Source organism: Molothrus aeneus, chromosome 21, assembly GCF_037042795.1.
Source record: "Molothrus aeneus isolate 106 chromosome 21, BPBGC_Maene_1.0, whole genome shotgun sequence".
Lineage (NCBI taxonomy): Eukaryota > Metazoa > Chordata > Aves > Passeriformes > Icteridae > Molothrus > Molothrus aeneus.
Window position 1 is genome coordinate 2876989 of NC_089666.1, and position 18233 is coordinate 2895221.

An 18233-nucleotide genomic window follows, 5' to 3' on the forward strand; every position below is an offset into this window, starting at 1 on the left:
TATCCCCGGGACCGGCCCAAGGGGGATTGGGGCCGGCTGTATCCCCGGGACCGGCCCAAGGGGGATTGGGGCCGGCTGCACCCCCGGGACCGGCTCAAGGGCGATTGGGGCCGGCTGCACCCCCGGGACCGGCTCGGGGACGGCGGGGCCGGCTGCACCCCCGGGACCGGCCCAGGGGGGCTCAGGGTGTTGTCAGTGCCGGCCCGGAGGGGTTTCGGAGGGTCGGGTCGGTGGTACCCCAAGGGGATCGGGGTACCCGCGGCCCCCCATGTCTCACGGCCCCTCTGGCTGCCCCACAGGCGGAGCCCCCGGTGCCGGCGGAGCCCCCGGTGCCGGCGGACACCATCCGGCGCTGGCTGCGGGCCGAGGGTGCCGACCCCGCCGCCCCGGCCGAGGAGCAGCTGGGTCTGGCCTGGCGGCTCCTGCGGCGAGCGGAGACCCGGCTGGGAGAGCTGGAGCGGCGGCGGGCCCAGGACATGAGAGACGTAAGGGCCGGAGAGCGGGCCCGGCTGGGGCTGGGCTGGGGAGGGAGGGAAGGACCTGGAGCTCCAGGAGGGGCTGAAGGAGCTGGGCAGGGGCTCAGCCTGGAGAAAAGGAGGCTCAGGGGGCCCTTGTGGCTCTGCACAACTCCTGACAGGAGGGGACAGCCAGGGGGGTCGGGCTGTGCTCCAGGGAACAGGGACAGGAGAGGGAGGGAACAACCTCAGGCTGTGCCCAGGGTGATTCAGGTTGGACATGAGGAGAAATTTCTTCACTGGAAAAGTTGTCGGGCATTGGTAGGTGTGCCCATCCCTGGAGGTGTCCAAAGAGCGACTGGACGTGGCACTCACTGCTCTGGTCTGGTGACAAGATAGAGTTTTGTCACAGCTTGGACACTTGGGAGCCTTTTCCAACCTCGGTGCTTCTGGAATACCCCCGGGGTTAACCCAGCCAGGCCTGTATCCCCTGATCCCCCTCTGTGCAGGTGTGTCATTACCACACTGCTGCCATTGGGAATTTGGGGATTAAATTCCCATTCCTCATATTGAGCATCAAAAAGCACCTGGTGAGCCCAGCAGCTCCCTCAGAGCTCCCCACATCCCAGCACCCCCATAGCTGCATGACCTGACCTCCCAGTCAAGGTTTTACCATTCCCAGGTGTTCCAAAGGCATAAGACATATTGTAAATATTTGAGGTTATCCTATAAACATGATGGGGTGGAGTATTGTATTTGCAGGGACCCCTGTGGCAGGGAGGAATGATGAATCTGACTCCATGTTCTCAGAAGGCTAATTTATTACTTTATGATACTGTATTATATTAAAGATTACTAAAATAACTGACTAAAGAATACAGAAAGGACATTTACAGAATGCTAAAAAGATAATAATGAAAACTCGTGACTCTTTCCAGAGTCTTCACACAGCTTGGCCCTGATTGGCCAAAAAGTGAAAACAACTCCCAGCAGAATCCAATGGAACAATCACCTGTGGGTAAACAATCTCCAACCACATTCCACATGTGAGCACAACACAGGAGAAGCAAATGAGATAAGAATTATTTTCCTTTTCTCTGAGGCTTCTCAGCCAATCACTTGTTTTTAAAATTTTAAAAGTTTATTACTATTAAAATAGTTATAAAAATAGCAATATAATTAGAGTAATAAAAATTTGGACAATTAGGATTTAGGACAATACGAGACAATAAAAACAAAGTAACAGACGGTCTGGGTACCTCTTTCTGGGCAAAATAAGCCTGAAAAAGGACCCACGTTAACAGAGGATTAACCCTTAAAAGCAACAGCTTGTTGCATATTCATACACCTCATCCATGATGCATAAATTCCATTCAAACACAGGATTCTGTCTGGGCAGTGTCAGCTTCTTCCTCTGAATCCTAATGGTGTCTTCAGGGATGAGCAAGGCAGGAAGAAGTTCATTTCTTCTGATGAGGGAGCAATAAATTCTCTTTCTCTGAAAGATTCAGGTGTCCTGGGGCTGCTGTCTCACTGTGAGTCCTTTCTTTAAAAAAATATCCTACATAGCACAGTTTCTATTTTAACCTTATGTTATAACCTAAACATACTAAACTACTTAAGAAACCTAAACTACTTAAGAAAATTAACATACCATAACTTTCTAACACAACCCATATAATACTCATTTTCATATTTGCCAAAAGCCAATCATAAAATGCGCATTTTTCACACCAGAAGAAAAACCCTAGGCGAAGGGATTTTTCCAGAGGATGTGAGTGCCACAGTGGAGAACATTTTGTGCTGCTGGCTCACTGGAAGTGCCAGCAGACGTGGGAACAGCAGGGTTTCCTTTGTTCCAGGTGGAGAGCTACGTGGGCCACGTCCGTGCCCTGACAGAAGAGAGGGATGCCATTGCCTCTGAGTATGAGAAGGAGAACGAGCAGCTCAGGTTGGAGCTGGCCCAGCTACAGCTGCAGCAGGGTAATCCCTTCCCCTTCCCTGGGAATGCACTGGCAGCTGTTTGGCTCTGGAAAGCTTCTTGGAGAGCCCAGCAGTGTTTTTGGGGAGTTCTCAGGGGTTGCTTGAGAAGTTTCTTCAAGTGTTAATGAGCTGTTCAAACAGATTTGTAATTGATTTAGAGGTTCTTGCCTGCTTTTACTGCCTTTATTCAGGGAGTTTGGCAGGTTCTCCATGTAGCTCTGTTGTCCAGAGGCTGTTTGAAGACCAGGATTGATGGTGCTCTTTGGTTTCCAGCTCTAAATTATCTCTCTCTCCCACCAAGTCAGTGAATTTGCTCTTAGCTTTGGTTCACACAAACCCCACATTTTTTAAAACAATGGGAGGGGACAGGAATTGTTTGTTCTGATGGTTCAAAACTTGGGTGTTCATTGTCATGGAATTCCAGGATGGTTTTGGTTGGAAGACACCTTGAAGCTCATCCAATTTCACCCCCAGCCATGGGCAGGGGGACCTTCCATTAGACTAAGTTGCTCAGGGCCCCTCTGAACTTCAGTAATTTTGTTTAAACAAATTATTTCACTTGAAATAATTTACTTTCAAACTGTAGGGTCACTTTTGGTAGGTTTAATTCTTGATTTTCCTCAGTCTTCTGTTGCACTTGCAGTGGTGCTCATAGCCCATGTCACCATTAACTCCTTTAGTGAGCTGTGTTGTCCTGGTCCTAAGATAAAATTTGGGTTGATGGCACAACTTTAAGAGTTTCTTCATGATCCAGGCTCTGGGGCAGCAAATACAGGAATTTGCGGGAAATTTTGAGCATAATTTGGGTTTTCAGAGAGCGCATCTGGTGGTGTGACTTCCCAAAGATGGATTTACCTAAAAATGTGATGTCTGTGGGCACTTGAAGCTGTGGTTTGTGGTGAAAAGGCTGCTTGCAAAGCCTGAAATGAATAACGAGCTCTTGGGAGCCTGGCTGTGGCAGAAAACCCCAATCCTGGTTCTCTGCCTTTCCACGAGGTGTCAGGAGAGACCCAGAATGTCCCCAGAGCTGACCGTGGTCATTTCCTCCTGCTGGCTCTGCTCCTCTGGGCTTCCTCCCTTCCTCAGGGGTTCCTGAGGCTCTGGAGCAATGAGTACCCCTGGAGTGGGAGCTGAGATCCTTCTCCATGGATCTGGGTGTGTCCAGGAGGGATTGCTGGTTGCTGTCCCTGAGGGGGTTGTGTGGCTTTGGTGTTTCTGGAGGGATTTTTTGGGGATATCACTCAGATTTTGAGGTTCAGGACTTCTTGTTGGCTCACTGCTGGCATTGGCTGCTATCCTGGGATGTGTGTGGATAATTTAAGAATCTGGAAGCTCCCTCTGGGCTGTCACCTGCAGGGAGAGGTGCCAGGGTTGAGGTGTTTTGGGGTCCTTGTAGAGCACTTTATAGAGTGACTGATCCTTTTATCCAGGTTTGTTCAGCTGGAGCAAAGGAGGCTGAGGGCACAGCTCATCCCAGGCTGCAGCTCCTCTGGAGGAGAATTTTATTTCTGCTCTCTGGGACCAGGAAAAGGACATGAGGGAAGGGCTGGAGCTGTGCCAGGGGTGGGTTGGGTTGGGTGTCAGGAAAGGCTCTTCCCCAGAGGGTGCTGGGCACTGCCCAGGCTCCCCAGGGAATGGGCACAGCCCTAAAGCTCCAGGAGGGTTTGGACAGGCTGGGATTGTTGGGGTGTCTGTGCAGGGCCAGGGGTTGGATTTGATCCTTGTGGGTCTCTTTGAGCTCAGGACATTCTGTGGTTCCATGGTTCTGGCTCAGCCTCTTCATAACAAAATCCCCCTGGCTGTCTCTAGTGTGGCGTGGCTGGATGTTCTTGTGCTGGAGATGCTGCACAACCCCAAAGGCCTCTGCTGGGCTGCTCCAGCTCTCTCAGGGTTCTGTGCTGCATCCCTGGCTCTCTCTCCAGCCCTCCTGAGGACAGTCAGTGCTGCTGACTGACACGGAGCAGTTTTTGAAGATAAAAAGCAAATATTCCCTCGCACGTTTGCCTCCTGCCCATCCTGGGCTCACAGGATCCTACAGGGAGCAGCCAAGGCTGGTTGATGCTGGGCCATCGAGCTGAGCTGAGCTGTCACCTCATCTGATACCTCTGCCCACAGTGACATTTTTCCTTCCCTCCAGGCAGTTCCTGATGCGTTTGTGATGCTCTCGCTGAACGCGCCGGGTGTTGTTGGAGGACAGATCGATGGTGCTCCCAAAAGCCTTCCTGAAAAACAACTGCAGTGCAGTGAAACACTGTGCTGGGGGAGCTGCCTGGATTTATTTCAAAAGTGGAATAAAAAGGAGACACAGTCATGGGCTGAGCTTGTTTGTTGTAGCAGCTGGGCTGGTTAAACACACCCAGCAGAGCTGGAGGATGTAGGGCTGGGGTGGGGTGAGGTGGCTGCTGTTTCTCTGAGTATTCCTGGGGTAGGAAAATATAAATATTAATATAAAATTTGCTTCCAAAGAAGCATGGACAGAGGTAGGAGATGCCGGTGGAGCTGCTGTGTGACGGTGCCTGGGGCAGGGGTTGGTTTTCCCAAGCAGGGAAGGGGTTTGTAAGCAGTCAGTGGGGTTTACTCATAGGTAACCTGTGCTGAGTGGGCAGACCCCCCTCATCCTCACAAATCCTTTTTCCTCTTCAGCCTCTGGGATCTAAAATGATGCCACTTCATCCTGCATTGCAGGCTGGGGACAAGGGGGGCACTTATAGGAGTGTATCTTTTGTTGATGGAGTGACAAAACCATTGTTTGTCTCCTTAAAAAGGAAAGAAGCTTGGAAGTTGTTTGTTTTTTTTTTTTTTTTTTTTGATTAGGTGAAAAAAGCTGCTTCATAGCCTTAGGGGACTTCACTTTAAACTTAAGAATAGCTAATTGGACAGAAGTTAAAAAGTTTTGTTTAAGCAATTAACTAGAAAAAGGAGTGAACCGAAAAACTAACAGCTTTTGTAAGGTGTTTTACTAAGAACAAGAATGTCTAGCACTTAGCTCAGTTTTCTCTGTTTGTTATTTTGCCTTTTATTAAACCTTTTTGTTTCCAACAGTGCAACAAAAGCCATCTTGCTATTTTTTATGCCCTCAAAGGTAGCTGAGCTATCTTGGGTGTGTTACAGGCCTCCAAAAACTTATTAGACCTAGCTCAAAAAAGTTACTATAACAGGCACTGGCATGTGAAGGTGGTTCAGGGCACAGGGGGTCCCATCCTGGGCATTAAACCAGAGCAGTTTCTGTTCATTTTAGCTGGCATTTGGCAAAGCAATGGCAGGAAGCTGCCAGGCAGCTTGGGGTTTGTTGGAGAAGGGGAAACAAGAAAGCCTTATAAATATGATTGCCTGGCAAAAGATTTTGAGAATATGTAAACTATAAGTGAGATTGAAATGAAAGCAAGCTTTGAGATACCTCAGTTACTGAACAACTGGAAAACAATGGCATGGCCAGCTGAACTGGATTAAACAACACCCTGTGCTTGCAGACAGGCCCAAGGGTCAGAGCAGAGCCTGCCAGCTTGGCAGAAGGGGCCCAAAGAGGAGTTTTTAGGGTTTAAAATGTAACACAGGATGGTGATGTAGTGATTCTTATAGGCTGTATGGAAATGCTGTAGGATTTGTATCTTGTACTAGACTGGTTAGTGAGAATCAGAATATTCAACACAGAAGAAGATTTATGGTATTGTAACAGGAACTTTGCTCTCTTTCCCTCTTGCTTTTATTCTTCTCTCTTGCTCTCTCTCATCCTCTTACCACATTTTATCTCTCTCTCTCTTTTTTGGGCCTGCTCTGAGCTGTGGCTGGCAGCTCCCAGCAGGGCCCTTTGCAATGAGCTGCAGGTTCCAAGCCCTGGCTGCAGGGATCTCTCATCTCCATCCATCCTGACCGTCCTGCCCTCATCGCTCCTGCAGGGGCTCAGTTTAGTTGAGCAGGCTGGGGACAAGGGAGGGCACTGCCAGGTGAAGGTGGTTCAGGGCACAGGGGGTCCCATCCTGGGCATAAACCAGAGCAGTTTCTGTTCATTTTAGCTGGCATTTGGCAAAGCCATGAGAGGAACTGCCAGGTTCAGTTTAGTGTGATCCATGGGCTCTTCCTGAGGCACAGGGAGCAGTTTGGATCCTGCAAACTGCCTGGTTTGCTCTGCTGCAGCAGGAAGCTGCTGGGGAGCCCTGTTTGACCCTGCATCGAGGCTCTGTCTCCCTGGGGAAGAGCCTGGGGAACCTCAGGGTGTTTTCCATCCAGGGCTGGATGGAGCCGGCTGCGAGCGCGGAGTGGAAACATGGGATCGATCGGAGCCTCGGGATGTGCTTGTGCTGGGCCTGGGCTAAATCAGTGCCTGAGTGTCACTGACGGCTGAGAATGGCACAGGAACAGGCAGCAGGCAGGATTGTGGAATGAGCAAAAAAGGTTTTATGCAAGGGAACCACACAGTTTTTATAATGACACAGGAACAGGCAGGAGGCAGGATTGTGGAATGAGCAAAGAAGGTTTTATACAAGAGAACCATGCAGCTTTTATAGTGACACAGGAACAGGTGAGAGGCAGGGTTGTAGAAAGAGCAAAGAAGGTTTTATACAAGGGAACCACACAGTTTTTATGACACAGGAACAGGCAGGAGGCAGGATTGTAGAAAGAGTAAAGAAATTTTTATTCAAGAGAGCCACACAGTTTTTATAGTGACACAGGAACAGGTGGGAGGCAGTGTTGTAGAAAGAGTAAAGAAGGTTTTATACAAGAGAACCACACAGTTTTTATAATGACACAGGAACAGGTGAGGGGCAGGATTGTAGAAAGAGCAGAGGGGTCTTCTGTGTGGACCACCAAAACTACCTCAGGAGAAGTCCTGAAGAGCTGAGAGGTGGGGAAATTCCAGGGCCATTGTTGCAAAAAGGGCAGAGTGCCCCTCTTTTCCTTTCACTGGGCTCAGTGTAGCATGCAGCAAACACACCTGTGAACAATAGCTTGGCAGTGCCAGAAGCTGTGCTCAGGCCTCAGGGCCTTGCCAAGCGACTTTAGCCAACAAGGGCAGAATTTCAGACAAGGGTCCTTGTCTGTCCTTTTTCTTCAGTGGTCCCCAATCTCTGTCCCTTTCATGACAATTGTGGGGCAGATGAGGGAAACTTCGTGTGACCGTGTTCGCAGGGGTCTGAGGATGAGGGAAGAGATGAGGATCTGACTCCATGTTTCAGAAGGCTGATTTATTATTTTATGATATATATTACTTTAAAACTATACTAAAAGAATAGGAGAAAGGATTTCATCAGAAGGTTGGCTAAGAATAGAAAAAGAAAGAATGATAACAAAGGTTTGTGGCTTGGACAGAGAGTCTGAGCCAGCTGGGCTGTGATTGGCCATTAATTAGAAACAACCACATGAGCCCAATCCCAGATGCACCTGTTGCATTCCACAGCAGCAGATAACCATTGTTTGCATTTTGTTCCTGAGGCCTCTCAGCTTCTCAGGAGGACAAATCCTAAGGAAAGGATTTCTCATAAAAGATGTCTGTGACAACTTCAGACAGAGACTTACACAAGCCTTGTCTTGCCTTGCCTTGCAGAAAGCCAGCTGAAGGAGGTGGAGGAGATGCTGGAGCAGGAAGGTTTGTCCCAGATCTCCTGCAGTGCTGCCAGTGAACAGGTTGCCTATCTCCTGGTGGAGCGGGCGGCGCTGCTGGGAAGGCTGGAAGTGGCAGCCCAGCAGCTGGGATCCCACAGCAGCATGGATGGGCTCCAGGTACCTCCTGCTCCCTGGCTCTGCCTGCCTCTGAGCTGTGGGAAAGGAATGTTTTTGGGATATTTCTGTAATGAAAATTGTTTCTCCTTTCTCTGAGGCCACTGTGGAGTGTTGGGTATGAAATACGTGAAAGGATTACAAGAAAGATGGAATGGAATGGTTTCAAACTGGCAGAATGGTTTCAAACTGGCAGAATATGTCTAGATTGGATATTGGGAAGGAATTCCTGGCTGTGAGGGTGGTGAGGCCCTGGCACAGGGTGCCCAGAGAAGCTGTGGCTGCCCCTTCCCTGGAAGCATCCGAGGCCAGGTTGGGCTTGGAGCAGCCTGGGATAGAGGAAGGTGTCCCTGCCCATGGGAGGGTGTGGGATGGGATGAGCTTTAAGATCACTTCCAGCCCCAAACCAGTCTGGGATTCCAGGATTCTAAGTCAGTGCCTTTGTTCATTCTCACCCTTTGCACTTGATTTACTCCCACATCTGCACAGGGACAGTGAAATGGGTTATTTGTAATCCTGTGTTGAGGAGTTTGTGATGTGTTTGGTGTAAGAATGAGTTTCTCTGGGTTCAGCTGGAGCAGAGGAGGCTGAGGGCAGATCTCAGTGGGGGCTGCAGCCTCTCCTGAGGGGCAGCTCTGATCTCTGCTTTTGGTGAGCAGGTGCCAGGATCTGAGGGAGCAGCTGGGGCTGTTCCAGGGGGGTTGGGTTGGATATCAGGTTCTTCCCCCAGAGGGTGCTGGGCACTGCCCAGGCTCCCCAGGGAATGGTCCTGGCCCCAGCACTGCCAGATCTCCAGGAGGGTTTGCACAGGCTGGGATTGCTGGGGTGTCTGTGCAGGGCTGGGGCTGGACTGGATGATCCTTGTGGGTCTCTTTCAGCTCAGGATATTCTGATTCTATTGTTCCAAGGCCATAATTTTCCACCCACTCATGACTTATGGCCATGTCTTTGTGGAACTGGAGTCCAGGAATGCTCTGGGGTTCCAGGAGCTGCTGTTTGTCCCTGAGCTCCCAAGCTGTGAGGAGGAAGCAAGACCTCAAATAGGGGTCAGGGCCCCTTCTCTTGTTCCTTTCTGTTTAATCAGGTGAAGGACACATTGGAGATGTGTTTTCCCGGAAAACTGTCTCCCTGACAGGACTGATTACTGTCCCCGGTGATGTCATTCCTGTCTGTGCCTTTGGAGCACAAACTGTTGATTAAACACTCCATTGTTCCCGGGAGCGTCCCACTTGTTTCGCAGAACCATTAGTGTTACAGGTTAAGGTGTTAATTGCTCCTCTTACTCTGTTTACTGGAATGTGTGGCCTTGCTTGTTCCCAGCTGGCCTGTTCCACTCTTGGAATCAAGGGCTGGACACGTTCCTGTCTGGTTCAGGCATGAATTCAGCTTTTAACCAGACTGCTCAAGCAGAATTGATTGTTTTATTGCATCCCCAGGAAAGCAGAAAGGCGGGATACAAACCTGCCTCTCTGTGTGGTCAGCTCTGAGAAATCCTTATGGAAATGCCTTCTGGATTCATGGCATGTGCTGGCTCACCCACCCTCTGAAGGGCCAAATATCAAACCAACAGATGTGCTGAGCCTTAGGAGCCCTTCAGAGCAGATGCAGTGGAGCAGGAATAACTCCATAAAAAAGAGGGATGTGGAGATATCCAGGGGAGCTCTTGGGGTTCAAGTCCCTGTGCTTGGGTTGGGGCAGTGTGAGAATGAGCACAGGCTGGGGGAGGAATTCATGGAGAGCAGCCCTGCAGGATGGATTTGGGAGTTCTTGTGGATTGAAAGCTGCAGGAGTGTGTGTTTGCACCCCAAAGGCCAAACAGCATCTGCTCCTCTCTGAAAAGGCTCCCCCAGCACTGCTGCCTCCTTTTCTCCTCCCCTCAGCTCCCTTATCTGTTCCTCATCACACTTCTGCTCTCCCTCATTTCAGGTTTGTCCTTAAGCAGATTTTTACCAGGTTTAGAGTCCAAACAGTGTCACAGCCCCATCCTCACACTCTGCCAGCCTGGGTGGGAAATAATCCCATTATGAGGGGAACACCTCACATTTTGGGGCAGGGCTGCCTGGTGGGCATCTCCTGCCTTTGGTTTGTCTCAGATCTGGCACTGGAGATGAGGAAATCCACATTTTCTGATGGGACCAGTGTGGAGGGGGTGACAAACAACTCTGCCTTGGTCACATCACCGCCAAATGAGGGTTCCTCGTTTCCATTGGCACATTAACCCTTGTGCTTCAGTTCTGCAGGGAAGAGCTGGAGGGGGAGCAAGCATTGCCTGCAGGAGATGGGGGAGATCTGGATGAGGCCCCACAGAGGCTGGTGGAGTCCCAGGAAGAGATCCAGAGGGTGGCAGAAGGGCTGGATGCACAAAGCAAAGAGCAGAATGGAGCAGGTAAGTGCTGCTCTGGTGGCCACTCTGTCCTCTCTGCTTGGAATGTGGGAAAATCAGTGCCAGGAGCCAGCCTGCTCCCTAGGAGGTGGGAATGCAGTTCTTAACATGATATTTTCTGAAAAATCCCTTCACCAGGATTTCTTCTCCTGGGAAGATGAGAAGCTTCAGCTTCTCCCTGTTTTGCTGCTTTGGAATGTGATTTGGAGATTGTTTATCCAGCATGTGAATTGTTTTTACTTAATGGCCAATCACAGTCAGCTGTGTCAGACTCTCTGAGTCTGTCAAGGGTTTTTATTATTCATTCTTGTTGAGCCTTATGATGTCTCCTTTCTCTTTCTTGTGTATAGTTTTAGCATAGATGTGATATGATGTGATATGATGTGATATGATGTGATATAATGTGATATAATATAACATAACATACCATAAGATAATATAACATAACATATATTATAACATAATATAATATATAACACAATATAATATAACATATAACGTATAACATAATATAATATAAACATAATATAATATAATATAATATAATATATAATATATAACATAATATAATATATAACACAATATAATATAACATTGATATGATATGATATGATATGATATGATATGATATGATATGATATATATCAGCCTTCTAAGAACATGGAGTCAGATTCTCACCTCTCACCTTGTCCTGGGGACCCAACACCACAGTTAACAGTCACAAATCCATTAATTCTGACACTGGGCTTCTCTGATCTGTGATGCAGCCACACAGTCTGGAGGAATTTCCTATCCCTGGGGATTTCCTCTCTCCTCTCCAGGGAGAGCTTTCTGCCCTGGGAGGGGATGGAGAGGGAATGATAACTCTGGAAGCAGAGTAGCTGAATTACCATGTTAGCAGAGCTGGACCTCTTATCCCAAAGTTCTCCAGGTACAGTTTGGGATGTTGCCTCCATAGGATCCTTAGCAAGTGCAGCAGTGGGGAAGTGACTGGGTGCATTGTCCTTGCTGGGGATATTCCCTTTATTTCCTTCTTGAAATAACTGCTCACCAGCCCTGAAGTGTTATTTATTAGTAGGATTTTTTTAATAAATTCTGACTGTAGAAATAAACAGTTTTCTGGAGGGAGATGTGGTACAGCTGCTCTTGGAGTGAAATGTCCATGGAAAATGTCCTTAGTGACACACAAGTGTCTGGATGCTCTTTTGGGGGATTCCTTGCATTGTCCCCAAATCTGTGCTGCAGAATTTCATTGGAGAGCAGCAGCTGGGATGAGGTGACTCCAGCCCCATGTGCCTTTGCAGGGACCAACTGCCTTGAGGAGCCTGGCACCATCTGGGGCAGGTGTGGAGCAGGACTGCAGGTCCTGGGCTCCCCTTGCTTCTTACACAGAGCACAAGGACCTGAGAGTTCCTCTCCATTCCCATCAGCTCCTCTCCAGCTCCAGAGTCACCTCTCCAGCCCCAGCAGCTCATTTCCAGCCCTGCCAGCTCCTCTCCATCCCCATCAGCCCCCCTCCATCCTAATCTGCTCATTTCCAGCCCCCTCAGCTCATTTCCAGCCCTGCCAGCTCCTCTCCAGCCCCATCAGTTCCTCTCCAGCCCCATCAGTTCCTCTCCAGCTCCATCAGCCCCTCTCCAACCCCATCTGCTCATTTCCAGCTCCATCAGCCCCTCTCTAGCACCATCAGCCCCTCTCCAGCCCCATCAGTTCCTCTCCAGCTCCATCAGCTCCTCTCCATCCCCATCTGCTCATTTCCAGCTCCATCAGTTCCTCTCCATCCCCAGCAGTTCCTCTCCAGCTCCATCTGCCCCTCTCCATCCCTGCCAGCTCCTCTCCATCCCCATCTGCTCATTTCCATCCCCATCTGCTCATTTCCAGCCCTTCCAAGTCCTCTCCATCCCCATCAGCCTCTCTCCAGCCCCATCAGCCCCTCTCCAACCCCGTCTGCTCATTTCCAGCCCCATCTGCCCCTCTCCAGCCCCATCTGCCCCTCTCCAGCTCCATCAGTTCCTCTCCAGCTCCATCAACCCCTCTCCATCCCCATCTGCTCATTTCCAGCTCCATCAGTTCCTCTCCATCCCCACCAGTTCCTCTCCAGCCCCATCTGCCCCTCTCCAGCCCCATCAGTTCCTCTCCATCCCTGCCAGCTCCTCTCCATCCCCATCTGCTCATTTCCATCCCCATCAGCTCATTTCCAGCCCTTCCAAGTCCTCTCCATCCCCATCAGCCCCTCTCCATCCCCATCAGCCCCTCTCCAACCCCATCTGTGCATTTCCAGCTCCATCAGTTCCTCTCCAGCACCATCAGCCCCTCTCCAACCCCATCAGTTCCTCTCCAGCTCCATCAGCCCCTCTCCAGCTCCAGTGCCACCATTCCCAGCCCTTCCCTGCCTGTGCTGGGTGGGATCAATGACAGTCCCCAGGGATGGGATCAGTGATGTGGCAGCTCCAGCGCTGACTCTGGAGCAGGGCAGGCTCCAGCCTGGGGCTCCCACGGATTGTAGCAGGGAAATCTGTGCTTGGTGAGGTGCTGGATGAACACAAGGCTGTCCAAAATGTGAGTAAAGGTTTCATGCTTGTTTTGTCTCTGGGGTTTGTCTCTGTGTGTGCAGAATGAGGGTGACAATGTCCCAGTGGCTTCCCTGGTTCTGTATCTCTGTAAAGTTTCTCCTCCTGAGCTCTGAGCCAGCTGCTCTGGGAATGAATTTTGATTTGCTGCTAAAAACCTGGACTGGGGTCACTCATCTTTAGTAAAACTCCCCTAAACAGCATTTTTTGGTTCAGTGATAACTTGTGAGTGCATTGGAGGCAAGAATTTCTGACCAGTTTGAGCCCAGTCAGTGGGATTTTGGTGAAGAAAGGCTTTAAATGGTATTTAACAAAGTGCATAAGGAATGCTGTGGGATTTTTCAAAGCAGAACTTGGCTGCCACATCCAAACACTGTTGTCCTTGTGGAATCACCCCTGTGGTCAGCCCTGAAGGGGGAAAAACAGGAGAAGGAATGGGAAAATAGGGGATGGTCAGGATTTTTGCAAGAGGAAAATTTTATTGTCCTTTCATCAGCCTTTTAATCATCATTTTATTATAATTTTATAATAAATTTGTGTGGTGGTCAACAGGCTTTTGAGTAAAATTTCCATTCTGGTGGAATATGGGGATTTGAATGAGATAATCTTCAAGGTCCCCTTCCAACCCAACCCATTCTGTCATTCTGTGGAGATGTTCTTTGCTTTTTATTTCAAATGACACAACTGAAAATCCTTGTTTGAAAAAGGAATTTGTTGATTTTTCCAATTCGTGGCTTTTTTTTGTGATGTATTCCCATGGTGGAACCAAAAAAGTAGATTTTTTTTTTTTGCCTGAATAGAACTCAAATTTAAACTTAAATTTTCTGTGCCCATTGTTAAGCTGAAAAGGGAATAATATTTCTTCCCTTTTCTAAGGAAAATTGTCTCCCCAAGACAGGGGGGGATACCAGTGTGTCCTCAACATGTGCTCCTAATGCAAACATCTCTTCCTATTTCTGCCCTGGAAGTATTGGGAATATGCATTAATTAGTGTTGGGATTAATTTATTCATTGATCCATTGATCCATAGAAAAACTGGTGTGCAATTTTTCCAGTTGTAGCCATTCCATTAAATTTTAATGTGCAGACAACAGGGATACGTTGGCTGGGATTGTGTCCCTGATGGATTTTATGGTGAAAATGTTGAGGTTTTCTAAAGAGAAAGTGAAAAACCCATATTAGATGAGGTGTGTGATTTAAATGAGGTTTACCTCTGTGATCCAGGATCCCTGGAATAATGATGGAGAGACTGAACCCGGATCTCCAGGGACATCAGCCTTTGCTGTGGGAGGGAGAGGGCATGGATGTGGGATGTGTTCCCACATGGATGTGGGGTGTATTCCCATATGGATGTGGGGTGGATGTGTTCCCATATGGGTGTGGAGTGTGTTCCCACATGGATGTGGGGTGGATGTGTTCCCATATGGGTGTGGAGTGTGTTCCCACATGGATGTGGGGTGGATGTGTTCCCACATGGATGTGGGGTGGATGTGTTCCCACATGGATGTGGGGTGGATGTGTTCCCACATGGATGTGTGATGTGTTCCCACATGGATGTGGGGTGTATTCCCATATGGATGTGGGATGGATGTGTTCTTACATGGATGTAGGGTGTATTCCCATATGGATGTGGGATGGATGTGTTCCCACATGGATGTGGGGTGTATTCCCATATGGATGTGAGATGGATGTGTTCCCACATGGATGTGTGATGTGTTCCCACATGGATGTGGGGTGTATTCCCATATGGATGTGGGATGGATGTGTTCCCACATGGATGTGGGGTGTATTCCCATATGGATGTGAGATGGATGTGTTCCCACATGGATGTGTCCCATGTGCCTGTGTTCTATGAAGTTGTGCTCCCAATGGATGTGGGATGTGTTTCCAATGGACGTGGGATGTGTTCCCAATGGATGCAGGATGTATTCCCATGTATTCCCAGTGGATATGGGATGTGTTCCCAGTGGATGTGCTCCCAGTGAATGTGGGATGTGTTCCCATGTGGATGTGGGATGTGTTTTCAGTGGATGTGGGACTTGCTCCCAGTGGATGTGGGACATGTCCATGCTGCCTCCCACCTTTCCCACATGTGGGATCAGCCTGGAATCCCTGCTTGGAGTGTGGGGCAGGCAGGGCCAAGGCAGTGCCCAGCTCATTCCCTGGTGCTGCTGTCCCCAGACAGGGCTGAGCTCCAGAGGGCCATGGAGCACAACAGCCGGCTGGACAAGGAGATCCTGGCACTGCGGGCCCGCGTGCAGACGCTCGACCTGGAGAGGAAAGCATTCCTGGAGCTGGTGAGCACCCACCAAGCCAAGCCAACGATCCTGAAAGTCCTCCCTGCTCCCAAACCTGCCCTGCCTTCCCCTTTCCCCTCGCTTTTGTATGCCCAGTCTTTCCAGAGCTGCAGTTTTGGCTGTGGCAGGGTTCATGGAGCACTGAAATTCGGGAATTAGGTGGAATGCAGCTCTGGGAACTTCCTTCAATGCAGGAGGAGTCTGAGGGACTCCACCTAAGTGGTGGCTTGGAGACTTTGGGACACATTTTCCTGTGCCCATGGAGAGGGATCAGCTCCCTGCTGATCAGGGTTAACCCAGCTCAGGTGTGTAAAGAGAGTAAGGAACACATGTGCCTTTGCCTGGACTGGATTAAAGAGTTCACTTTACCTAAGTTTAGCCTAAAACCCCCACCAGCTGGTTAGAAATCCATTGGAATTTATGCTCATTTTTGATTCCTCTCAGCCCCTTTGGTTTTTAACTCAGCCACATTGATTGATTTGTTTATTTTCTGTGGGTTCTCTTAATGGAATGACTTTTTACATTACTATTAGTTAAATGCTTGGTGTTATACAGCCAGGATTCTCTAAATGCCACCTAGAATTAAGGAGCAATTAAGGAACTATCAACCAGATAATTCCTTAATGAGGCTGCCAACAGGGAAGGGATAGAAGAGTCTGCTTCCTATTAAAATGTATAATTGGGCACAAAATCTACTGCTGTTCTTATCTCCTGATTTCCTTATATCAGCCTTTGAGAGCCTCTGCCATCCCAGCACTGAGAGCTCTTGGCTCTCTTGCAGTTCTCTCATGTCAAATGAACATTGCTAAATGAATACAAGTATCTCTGAGAAGCTACTTTTCAAATAATGTTTATCAGATAATATCTTGAATGGGATTTATTCCCATTTGAGGTGGGAATAAATCCCATTCAAGAATTTAACAGTATTTTTTATAGCAGAGATTTTTTTATAGTTTTGTTCCTTGCATTTAAAAAAAATTGCTGGTTTTTCCATGTCTGTCACCTCAAGCCTTGTATTTACAGCACAGTCTCTTTCTGGAGCTGCAAAAAACCATAACTTAGTTCAAATCCCTCTGTTTACTTATTTTTTTATTCCAAATAATATTTTCCTTGTTGTAGGACATTGCTCCTTTCAGTCATTCTGGATACACAAGTGTATGTATAGCTTATAAAAGAGTAGAAATAAAATATTAAATATATATATATATGTCTATATAGACAAAAACATACAGATACATGTAATATATTTTGATCACTGAACAGGAAAAAAAATATAGCCAGATTGAGATAATTTCCAGCCACATGTTAAGCTAAAAGCAAATTCCCTTTATTCCTTAGGATTGGGGTTTAACTGTTGGCACAGAAGTTGGGAACCCCCTAATTTTTAATTTACAGAAGTAGAAAATGTGCTTTATTACCAGCTACAGCAGCTTGGTGTCCTGAAAGGTGTTTTCTTGCCTGTGGGTTATGAAGGGTAGGGGAGGAACAGGCTGGGCAGTTGGCCTGGGATGAGCTGTGACTGTGAAGAGCTGCTGCTGGTAATGGAATTCCATTGATCCCATGGATGGAAGACACTGTAAAGTGTCCTCAGAGATAAGAGTTGAAATCTGACAGGTCAGGAAGTGAAATAAATTCAGGAAAATCATCCTTGAACGGATTGGAGCAGCAGCATTCCCGCTTTCACTGCTCCTTACCTGAGGCCACTCAGCAGCTGGAGCATCCACAGGATCTCAGCCAATCCCTCAGGGCAGGGAGTAGTAAATACATGGATAACAAACATGAGAATGGAGTGTTCAGCAGAGCTCAGGGCAGCTGTTGTGTGTTGCAGGTGGAGCAGCTCAAGGAGGAGATCTGTGAGTACCAGCGGAGCGAGAGGCCAGAGCCACCAGCACCAGAGGGACTTGGAGTGGCCTCACTGCAGGTGTTCCCTCTTTGTCATTCCAGAAAAACGTGGTCCCCTAGCTGTCTGTAAGAGCCTGGGTGTTCTGGGGGGCTCCTAGGGCCAAAAGATGGAGCTGGTGTGGCTCATGTGTTTTGTTTCTGTGGCCTTGGAGTCACTCTGTGCTCATATGGGAAAGATGTGGAGCTGTTGGAGCTGAATGAGGAGGCCAAGGAGATGCTCTGAGGGCTGGAGCCCCTCTGCTCTGGAGCCAGGCTGGGAGAGCTGGGGTTTTCACCTGGAGAAGGCTGCAGGGAGAGCTCAGAGCCCCTTGCAATACCTAAAGGGGCTCCAAGAGAGCTCCCTCCAACAGAGGGACTGGGGACAAGGGATGGAGGGACAGGACAAGAGGGAATGGCTCCCACTGCCAGAGGGCAGGGTTAGCTGGGATATAGGGAAGGAATTCCTGGCTCTGGGGATGGGCAGGCCCTGGCACAGGTGCCCAGAGCAGCTGTGGCTCCCCCTGGATCCCTGGCAGTGCCCAAGGCCAGGCTGGACAGGGCTTGGAGCAGCCTGGGATAGAGGAAGGTGTCCCTGCCCATTGAACAGGATGAGCTTTAATGTCCCTTCCAACCCAATCCATCCTGGGATTCTGGCATCTCAATCCTAGTTCTGTGCTAATGTTGATTTTCTCTCAGGCACAGGGCACACAGGAAGAAGCAGGAGCTGATGGAGACCCTGGTGCCAGCAGAGCTGCCCCATATCAGGAACATGGAGATCAGGGTGTTGAAACTCTCCACAAAAGGTGAGAGGTGTAGAAATCCTTCACCCTTGTACTTCCACTGGTTCCTGGTGCTGTGTCTCTGCTGCTCTCTCCTGCAGGATTATTTGATTCTTGAATTGTTTTAAATACTCTTTAGGACTTTGTCCTTCTGCTCCCAAATGGGAAAA

General features: G+C 48.9%; 1 protein-coding gene across 1 annotated transcript in view; it reads left to right on the plus strand.

The window, feature by feature from the left end:
• Positions 1-340: 340 nt before the first annotated feature.
• Positions 341-18233, plus strand: part of CCDC30 (coiled-coil domain containing 30) — a 40131-nt gene continuing 22238 nt past the window's right edge. Inside the window, exons 1-7 of the mRNA XM_066563899.1 lie at positions 341-485; positions 2318-2438; positions 7981-8156; positions 10386-10539; positions 15288-15403; positions 17232-17324; positions 17981-18087. Coding sequence (XP_066419996.1) covers positions 477-485; positions 2318-2438; positions 7981-8156; positions 10386-10539; positions 15288-15403; positions 17232-17324; positions 17981-18087 — 776 coding nt within the window. The 5' untranslated portion in view covers positions 341-476. The remainder of the gene's footprint in view (positions 486-2317; positions 2439-7980; positions 8157-10385; positions 10540-15287; positions 15404-17231; positions 17325-17980; positions 18088-18233) is intronic.